At 39.4% G+C, this 10,867-nt stretch overlaps 1 protein-coding gene across 1 annotated transcript; it reads right to left on the bottom strand.

Annotated features, from left to right (window-relative positions):
• Positions 1-1,565: 1,565 nt before the first annotated feature.
• On the bottom strand, positions 1,566-3,203 carry LOC133734782 (uncharacterized). The gene has a single exon (XM_062162422.1). It carries the CDS (start codon positions 3,201-3,203, stop codon positions 1,566-1,568), a length of 1,638 nt encoding a protein of 545 aa, XP_062018406.1.
• Positions 3,204-10,867: the final 7,664 nt, after the last annotated feature.

The raw sequence follows: 10,867 nt of genomic DNA, 5'->3' as shown, positions 1-10,867 counted from the left end.
TGTTTTCTCTTGCATCAACTTTGGCTTCCCATTTCGGGTTTAGTTGATAAGGGTTTTGGATTGAGATCTGATCTCACTTTTCGTTTGCAATGTTATATAGAACCTACAGTGAACTTTTACCCCCCCCCCCCCCCTGTGGGACTGTCTAATCCATTGTCCTTAATATTGGTAAGAGTTGTTCTTCCTGGATGTAATAAGACCTTTACCCCTATGAACTCGAAGGATTTAGGTCAATCTGAATCTGATTGACAAGAGATTTAATAAAAAACTAAAATAAAATAGAGGATCATGCGATAAATGGTGCCATTACACTTTATCACCGAACTTGAAGAAAATGGTGCCATCATCCACCGCATGACCCTTGATTTGTCATAAATTTGCCCAAAATTTATTTCCTCTACCCTATCCAAAGGGTTAAAAACTAGGGATTTAGGCTGGCATTGAAACTGTCCCATTTGTAGCCCAACCTATGTACCGAATTTATGCCACCGGCCATGCACAACTACTTTGGACCCCCTTGAGCAAAAGCTACTCTGTCCATTCGCTTTGTATTCAAGTGCTTGATTGGTGCAGCAATGGGGCCTGCTAGGCTTACTTAAATTGCCAAAAAGGATGCTTATGGTAGCTGGATTTGATGTGCTTCTCTTTTTGTTCCTAAATGCACTTTGGGGGTAAAACCACATTTCAAAAACTTTTGTTGATTCAATGCTAGTTATCAATTAGCTTGATCAGTACCGGAGATGGTTAAGGCTCGTCCCGAAAGAGATATCTGTACAGAGGTTCCGGTCCCCATTTTAGAGTACTCCACACTCCTTAACTTGCCTAATAGGGCTCATACCATTCTTGAATTTAAGTTGTTGCAATCATTTCTTTTTTTTGGTCTGAGTTGCAATCATTTCCTGTCCCGGATTCTGTTTCATCAGTGACTTCTCTTTTACTTTAAACCACCCCAGTTCCCCACCTAGCTTGCCCCATTTTCTTTAAATTTGACATAAAGCAAATGACCCCATCCATCCTCACAGCTCATTAGTATGTTGACCCAATGATTCACACGCTTCTCTACTCTTCAATCTCCTCCCTGTAGTATAGTCGATGAGACTAAATGCAAACAAGAAGAGGTAAAATTAAAGCACCATGAGATTTCAGAGACCTACTCTGCTCTCTAATCAAATAGGTCAATTTCATAACTCAAGAACATATCTTGTACAATACCAGTATCAACAATACACCCGAAATCTGAAATCCAAACTCCATATTTCGACAATGAGCTCCGAGACGTGAGGAAAAAAAATAAGATCACACCCGGAAACCCATTGCCCCAAAGTAATATATGATTATACACACTCATTACTCATATCATATCATCAGACCAAGAATCCAAACGGTGGTGCTCCAAAAGATGAACAAAAAACCACAATCAGAGCCCTAGTTTGCTTGCCTTCCCATGTTTTCCTTTACCACCATACTCTCTGTACCATACTGTAATGTGTTAACTTGACTGTAAATCTGTGTATGCAACCCAGTAAAAAAATGGTAAAAATTAACCAGTACTGCGGTTATTTCGATCATTTCATCTTCTTTTCCCTGAGTGAGTTCATCTTCTCGAGCCTCCACTCATCTCTAAGCCTCGCAATGAAGTTGTCAGCTTTCGTGTTGACATCAGGGCTGGGGCAGAACACCGACGGCGACCCGCGACCAGCACCGTCGGTTATCTTCACTGTCGATGACTGTGACTCTCCCTTGCCACCTGGCATTGCATCATCTTCCTCCTCCGGTTCAGGGGACCCACACCGTGAGCTCTGGCCGCTCCGTATCTTAACAAAGTCTCCCTTCACGAAAAACTTCAGCTCCGGCATTTTGAAAGGCGGCTGCGGCGGCGGAATCGGAATCAGCGGGCTCTGGCAGCCGCTGTTCACATTGTCCTCGTAGGAGGTGCTTGGTTTTGTCGGCAATGGCGGCCGGCGCCGGGAGTGTGCTGCGGGCGGTGGACGCGGCGGGGTTGTCGGTGCCGGTGCCGGTGGCTGATTAGAGCTCCGGGTCTGATGTTTTCGTGCTGAAACTGTCGGCGGCGGCGGCGGTGGAGGTGGTGGTGGTGCTGCTGTGGTTGAGACCGAATGTACCTTTTTAGTTTTGCTTCCCTTCTTGAATAAATTATGAAAAACAGAAGAGGGCGGCGGCGGAGGTGGAGGAGGCGGCGGTTGCGGTTGTTCCGGCGGAGGTTCCGGAGTGGCAGTATCGTAAATGTTGTTTCTTGTAGCCTTCTGCCTCCTCTTTCTCTTTCTCTGATTGGAAAGAACGACTGAATTCCATACCATCGCTATCTCCTTCTTCACGTTACTCTTCCTCCGTTCAAGCCTCCCGTGTTTCTGGTCCGATCTAACCCGCATTGGCGACGGCGGAGCTACTGGCCGTGGAGGCGGTGGCGGCGGAGGTGGCGTAGATCGAACTTCCTCGACTTTCACATCTTCCACTTTACGTCGACCAACCGTCTCATACGTCCTTTGTTTCTCATGACGCGGCGGAGGAGGCGGAGGCGATGGTGCCGGAGGCTTTGGAGCCGGCGAAGAAGATTGAAGTACGAAAGTATCCACTGGAATCTCCTTAACATCATCGGAGCTGCTCTCTCTGTGTTGTCGGTGAGTTCTATAGTTGCTGATTTCGAAGTCATCAAAGAAACGAAACTGAGACTTACTTTGATCATCATCTACAGTTTGCCACAGAGACTCGGCTTGCCTCAGATCCGGGTACGAGCTTCTCCTCCTCAACCGGCCTCCGCCGACGTTTTCCGGGGTCCTAACCGGAGTGTCATACATCTTGGAAGTTGTCTCCGAGTATCCAAACCATTGCTGCTGCGGAATATGAAGTGCTGGTTCTGATTGTGGAGATGAGGTGGTTCTGTTAATGGCCGAACCAAGTAAAGGGTCGGAAGCATTGTGAATATGGACGTGATCGTCGTCGGGATCAGGCAAGCCGTCGTCGTTTTTTCTAGCGAAGACGCCGCAGAGAATGGCGAAGATGACGAGGAAGACGTTGAGGGAGTCCCAGCTTTTCTTGACGGAGACGGTGGGCTGGAGGAGTTGGGAGGTGAGGGATACAAGTGGAGGGATGGTGTAGATGAGGAAGAGTAAGATGATGGTGGGGAGGAGGATGATGAGAACCGGCAGAGAGAGGAGCGGAGAGGGTGATTGGTGACGGCGAGGCATGGTGGTTGTGGTGGGTCTATCAGTGGTGGTATGGTTGCATTTGTATAAAGGTTTTGAGTTGGGTAGGGTTTTGCTTGTGGAGAAAGAGAATAAGCTAGAAAAAACTTAGCCGGGAAAGGAGTTGGCTTTTTAGGAAGACAGAGATACTGTGCAAGACTTGAAATGAAATAATATTAGGGTCTGGCTTATACGTTTGTTGTTTCTTGTTATTAAATTTCGTAACCTCTCTCTAACAACAAAGCTTGTAACATCGATCACAAGTTAATGTCATTACAACTTGATCTGTGATTTCATTTAAGTACTCAATTTCTCAAATATTTGGTCATCTTTCACTGGGGTTTGCATATTACATCAAAAAACACGAAAACAGCTTCGTTACGACTTAAACTTGATATATATTGTATAGTTTTGAGTTTTTTGGAAGACTCACGATATAATCGATTAATTCTCTTCTTCTTCGTAAACTAGCCAGTTGGGCGAGTGTAGTGGCTAGCTAGATGCACCTTGCACCCAATCATCGTTATTTTCTTTCGTCATCATTAAATGCTAGCTTGATTCTAAATATTAAATTAGCGATTAATCAATTATCATTAAAGATGTCGGTCGTAATTTCTCAATTCTTCTAATCCAGCAAGTCATTTTGATTGGCAATTCCAGCCAAAACACCGACTTATTCACACCAATAGGATATTCAAGATAAATATATCTTACAAGAAACTGTTGAAAGAATACAATTTCAATTGGGGTGTGAATCATGTGGTTATGTCATTTACTTAAGAATGAAACATATGGATATTATAATCAAAACTCAATCATGCACTATGGTACATTAATACAAATAAAAGGGTTTGGTTTTATTATATAGTTGATTGTTGAGTGTAATCCCTCAACCAAAGTGTTTCCTAATAAACAATAATGCAATGCCAAAATAGAAACTCTTCTGAAAACCTTCAAGTATATACGAGTCTTTAATCCAAATAATGATCCCCAAAAGATACGTACATATATATATGAACTCGTTTTAAAGTTTTTTTTTTAAGGCAAGCAACTCATATTGCTTATTGCACGTGTAGTCCTATACGCCAGAGAAGCCCTCAACCATTTCATCTTCTTCTCCTTCTCCATTATTTGAATGATTGGAGCGTGGTTGCAATCATTGATTTCTATATCCTTTACCATAAAACACCAACAATGTGCCTTTAGGTCACACTCTGTCAAAACCGGCATGTTTAAAAAGACCCCAACCCCTTCTTTATCATATTCTCAAAAAAAAAAAAAAACCCTTCTTTATCATATATATTATTGCTTTACTATGTATTTTTAGTATCCAATGGATTTACTGTTGATAACGCAGCTCCTTAATTTTCTTTCTTTACACAAAGATAAATCCGAGTTCGTGTTTTCTTTTTCGAATTACAGCTTAAATTTTTTAGGTTAGTAGTTGTTTAACATTTGAAGTGTGTTGATTATCCGTCTCTAGAGTTGAGGGGAACATTTGTTGCAAATATTTCTGAAACTGTTGGGTTCCGATTGCAAAGGGGGCTTTGAACGGCATGTTCAAAGAGTGACTTTTGAAATGTGATGAATGCCAACCCAGAACCATTAATGTTTGGTCTGTGGAAATAAAACTTGGAAAAGCTCTGATCGTGACAACTAATAATAGTAGTTAATAAAATATCACAGAGGGAGAAGCACCAAGCCATGTTTGTGGGAAAAGCTATAATTTGAATCCTAGTGCTTTTAGCTTATCCAAAGTTCCACGCTTGTCCTTGAGGCTACAAATTCAAATAGTGATACTGCTGTAGATGAAAGAGAGAGAGGTCCCATGGCTGCAAGTAGCAGCAGCACTCTCTGTGTAGTGATAGATAGGTGGTTCCAAGATGCACGTCCGACCCACTAATGAAACGTAGTAAGATTTTTTTGACCCAATAGCACATGTACATCCGACCTACACAATACTATTCCATTTCGATGGTTAGAGACTGAACTTTTAGTCTGTCATTGGTTTCAACATTGTGTGTGATTGAAATTTTCCGGTGTAGGGACTCTGGCTTTTTGTCGCAGACAGGTTGAGAAAGATAGGACATCCCACAAAGACCAAGTGTCGTCCAAGTCTGTACAAAGGGTAGCGTCCAATTTAGCAGACCCTTCTCTTTCACTTTTTCTTTTGTATTTGTCAATTAACACATGAATTGCATTGTTAATTTGTTGCAAAGTGCAACAATTGCAAGACTTTAATTAGTTAGTAACCAATCCTTTACTTGCTGCCTTGCTGGGATTAATTGCGAGACATTTTTTTTGTTAATCATCTTTAAACCTATCTACCTATTTACGTATTTTACCTAAAAGAAAAATATTAAAATAAATTTCCTTTTTGAGATATCTTATATAATTAAACAATTGAAATATTATAATTAAACAATTGAAAAAGGAATATTGACTAAAAGACCGTTCATTACCATTTCCTAATAGGAAAGGGGTAAACCAAAGAATTAGGAAGAGGTAACCAATAGGACTTAAATTCAAGTAGGAGATAGGAAATTCCTAATCCGTGTTGGAGGAGGATTCTGTAACCAGGTGGGAATAGGAACGCAAAACAAAACCCTTTATATACATCACCTATCGCCACCATCACTTCCATCCCAATTTCAACACCAAATTTGGCATTTGCTCTCACCTCAACCTTTTGAATTCTCAAGGGGTCATTCGAAATGGGCAGGATGATGAGAGGTAACTACAATCGTTCTTCTTCTGGCCCTTCAAACTGCGTCAGGAGAACAAGTTCTGCGTCTTCGAACTTCAAGGCATCTAGACAAAAGGTTGCTCCACCAAGAAAAAGAGACGTTCTCCCCGCTCTCATGCAAGACATTCACAGGATCGACACTCAAACACTTAGAAAAAAGCTCCAGGACACAGAAACACCAGGGTCAATAAAGCGCGAGATTAAACGCGAAATAGAAACTAGACAACATGATCAAGATGATGATGCTGCGACTGCTGTGATTGTGGAAAACACACCTCAAGTAGCACCTCAACCTGCAAAAGCCTCTCCTTGGTTAATTGACAAGTTGTATGACAAACGTGGACCGGAGCGAGCCAAGGCGTTGGCCGGAGTAATTGCACTGCTAAACCAAGAGTTGGATCATGAAGACTTGAAAAAGAGTTATGTTGTAGAGCTTTTCTACCGATGCTTGTGCGGTGTAAAGAAGGGTTCCACCAAAGAGGTTCAGTATTCATTGAAAGTTATCGGCTTGCTCTCAATCATCGTCGATTGTCAAGACAAGATGTCTGAAATTTACAGGGAGTTTCTTGCTGTATCTTCCACCACTGCTTGTCTAAAGAAGGCTGGAACCAACACAACAAAGATGTTGGAATGTTTGGGAGTTGTTACCTTTTTCGGTGGAATTAATGCAGAGGAGACTCAAGCTGCAATGAAGGTTATTTGGGACTTCATGATGAATTTCAAATCGGAATCCGGTAGTGATGATGTAAATAACCGAAAGAAGCATTCTTCGGAGATCCTAGTTGCTGCAATATATTCTTGGCTGTTTCTTCTTACTAGCATGGAAAAAGGGGGATTGCACTATTGGACAGGGGCAATTTCCTTCTTCATGAACCTGTTGGACAACTATGATGACACAGTTCATGCGGCAGCATGTGAAGCACTAGCATTGATTTTCGAGATTGATAGCCTTGACAAATTCTGGAATGGAGCAAATGATTCAAGCTTGTCATATTCGCAGTTGAGAGAAACACTCAGGGAGATGATTTTGAAGAAATTGAGCAGTCTAAACATGAACCCACATGTTGTGAAGTATTTCAAGACTCTTGATTTCCCGGGAGCACGTATACCTCTTTGTGAAAAAGAACTGGTATTACCGTCATGGTATCAGTGGATTCAATTCGATTATTTGAGGAGTCTGCTAGGGAATGAGTTTGAAAACTACATGGCCAAGGAAGACAAACTCCAGAACTTTTTTGAGTTCAACCCTTATAGAAACAACAATGTGGGTGGAGAACTATATCAGTCTACGATCGAAAAGAATCAAAAGAGCAGGGAAAAAAATTTCAGGCCAGAAGGAAGAGATCCACAAACACTGACAGCAAAACAAAGGAAGAAAGAGAAAGTTTTGAGAACTTCTTCTCTGGACAAAGAACAGACAAAACAAAGGACCAAACACAGGCAAATGTCAGAGGAATTGAAGTGGGGGTGGGAGGATTCAGTACATAAATGATTGAGATTATCTTATAAATATTGTTTCATTTGCAGCGTTAGTGCATAGAATAATTTCCAATTAAAGTGTTTTGATTGAAACAAAATTAGTTAGCGTTGATTTATTTTTTCTCTTTTGTTCACCGAAATTTAGTTCCATCCTTTGTTTACTGTGTCTGTACATTAATGAATCCATGGTAATTGATGATATCTTTCTCCTATATATCCTTTGACTTCATGATTTCCTTTTTTCGTGTAAGAACATTTTAATCTATAGCTAGCCAATATGGCTTTTACTGTATGCAAGTTAGTTAATATTGCAAAAAGACCATAGTAGAAGACTTTCCTTCTTAAACTGATATTGATATTGTAAACCGTCACAACAAATCAGATTTTAGGCCTAGTTTGGGTTCAAGCTAGAATGGAATAGTGATGAACTATATAGCAAGAACCCTCTGATTTAGAAATTAGAATGATCTGATATATACTTCGACAAATTCACTCACCCACAATGTTTTTAACACAAGATATCAAAACAAGCCAACAAAATATAAGGGATAAAAGTTTGTTCTTTGTAAAAATGGCAGCTAACAAGACTCTTTAAATTCAAGTTTAATTTGATTGTAACCGGTCTAAAAAACAAAATCTCCTCAATATGAATTAAGAATCCACGTAGAACTAAATGTTTTCAACAAAATTTTGTACATTCTATTAATCAATAAAAAAAATATTTTAGAAGATTCTTTGATCTTATATTTTTTTTTTGTCCCCTTATTCCTCTCTTCTCAGCCGTTTCTTTTTCTTTTGCTTTACTTTTTTTTTTTTGTAAACAACGAGAAACTGATATATTAAAGAGAAACTGTTACACAAGGACAGCTAGGCCTTCCAGAAGCCAACAAAAGTACACAACGAGAAACTGATATATTAAAATTTCTTTTGCTTTACTTCTTGAGTTCTTCTCGTTTGCAAGGTGGGCGACAACTCATTCAATTTTACTCACTTTTTTAATATAAATTTTACTTATATATAATAAGTTATATAATATAGTTTTAGATTAGTAATTTTAGTGTGTTTTTTTTTTTTTTAAAGTTTTGATCCTCATAGATAAAATTTTTGGCTACGATACTATACTGAGTGAATGTTCAAGTCTATGGTTTGGAATGGAAAGACCTAAACCAAAAGGACATATGCTTTTGCACTTCAATTGTATCCTACGATAGAATGTGCTTGATCATGCACCAAAACATGCTTACTAGTTCGTGGCAAGTTTCGGTAGTATTATTATCCTTTTGTTTTTGTTTATATTTCAAGTATTTGGGAAATGGACAAAAAATATCGATAGATATCAACAACTCTTCGCAAGGAAATTCAGGTGGAATTAGCAAGCTCTTTTGAATGTGTTTGTTTAACCAAGGATCAAATAATTATGAAGCATATAGTGTAAATTAAGCTGACATTTATGAACAAACATGGATGTGTATGTGCGTGTGCAAGAAAGGTTGTAATCGAACTGATAAGTTGTCAATTTGATAAATCTTCGTTACTGTACAATATTTATATACAATGATATGAGTTACAATTTTGGCATTGAGTTTTATCCTGCAGCATCACACGAATTTGTTTACTAGTTAAAAAAAAGGTTGCGGTAGCTTTATCAAAAAAGGGTTGTGGTACCGGTACATGTACCTTTCTCTAAAAATGTACGATTTTACCACTCAAATTTACACACCTAAGAATGTATTAGTAAGAATGTACGTGCACTTTTCTCTTCGAGTAACGCTGTGGTACATGCACCTTTTGGATACATGTTGTATGCTTGTATTAACTGTGGAAAAAGAAAAGGAGTTTAGCTGACCCTTGAGAGCTCTAGCTTATTGCAATTCACTGTATCTTCTTCTTAATTTTGGGGACCAATTTGCAATTCGCTTTTGATTTGTTGAACTTTTAAGTACTTGACTCTTATAATCTAATTAGTATGATGAAACCAAATTATATGGCATGTGCCCAAATTTTAGGTTAATATGCATGTTACTTGTTGCCTCTGGTAAAGAGAGCAGGAAGTGCATGCTGCTGATGCAGTAGTACAACACAGTCACACACCATGGATGTAGCTAGCAACAAACCATGTACTAGCAAGAAACTCACACTAGGAACATGTGAACATGTGATTCATCTATTTATTCGTAATCTCGAACTCTTCTACATAAGACCATTTAGAGTAGCCCCATTCCATCTCAATCATCATTCATTCACTCTCTCATCTCTCTAGTTTAATTAGCAGGTAAGTTCTGAAGTTTCTCCTTTCCCCATGTAGTTCTCAAGCCATGTACTTTCCATCTTGAGAACTACATGGGAAAAGAAGAGAAAACGAGATCCTTTTTTAGTTTAATCCTACGGTAATGTACTTATCTACCACCAAAATATCAGTTTTTGTATCTTTATGCTTGAAGGAAGAGATCCATATAGAAGTCCTCCAAACTCTCTCTTTCTTTCTTTCTCCACAAGGAAGAAAAACAACGAAAGAAAGAAAGAGAGAGTTTGGACGAGATCTATTTTGGACAAGGCTAAGACTTAAGACTCAACCAAGTGTAATGCATTGGCTGTTGTTCGAGGAATTGAACTATGTTCAAGGCTCAATGTTGATCAATCATAGCACTCAATTTCTCTGGCAACATCAGATGCATGTGTCCCGACTCAAGTTTCACTTTTCTTATGGTATTATAAGGCTATTAGGCACTGATAACCACTCACCATGAATGGGAAAAGGTTAGTATTTACAGTATGGCCGGAAAAGGGACTTTTAGTAGGGCAGGGTAGTTTGAACACCCTAACTTTTGGCTTCAGAACATCACCTCAGTTAGTCTCTGGTCCTTCTTTGTTCATTAACATCATATTGACTCTCTGGAGTTCCAGCTATAGTGAAGCCATAGTATACTGTATAACCTAGCTAGTTAACATTGCCAAAAAAACCATACATATTGCACATTACAACACATACAAGAAGGCTTTCCTTCTTCATTACTTCTGTTGCTACAATTAAAGAAACTAATCAATGTCATATGATGCAACTATAGCTGTTTGACTTAGGCTGGCCTGCGAGTGTGAGGCATCTCCTAGATTCCCCAGGTCTTTAAATCCAGGATGTTCTTATAATCAGGTACCATAAGTTCTTCTCAGTGAGTCTGCAAATCCTCCAACAGCCTAAAATGAAGAATGTCGTCTAAAGTTACCTTCCCCCACCCATAGCTCACCCTACTAACTCGAGGAGGTGGTTATTCCACCTCAATGCTCATGAAGTGGAATATGAAATTCAAAGAAAATAACCATCATATACTACACCATATGCTATGAACTGCATTTGACTCTATGCTTAAACTTGACCATAATTTTATTATCCATGTGAACCACATGCCTAACCATATTTGCCTTCTTTGTTCATTAAGATCAAACT

Source organism: Rosa rugosa, chromosome 1, assembly GCF_958449725.1.
Source record: "Rosa rugosa chromosome 1, drRosRugo1.1, whole genome shotgun sequence".
Classification (NCBI taxonomy): domain Eukaryota; kingdom Viridiplantae; phylum Streptophyta; class Magnoliopsida; order Rosales; family Rosaceae; genus Rosa; species Rosa rugosa.
Note: the sequence above shows the minus strand (reverse complement) of the source record. Positions and strands in the feature narration are given on the sequence as shown.

Excerpts from the sequence above, each read along its gene's own strand:
- LOC133734782 (XM_062162422.1), bottom strand. The coding sequence starts at position 3,203 with ATGCCTCGCCGTCACCAATCACCCTCTCCGCTCCTCTCTCTGCCGGTT.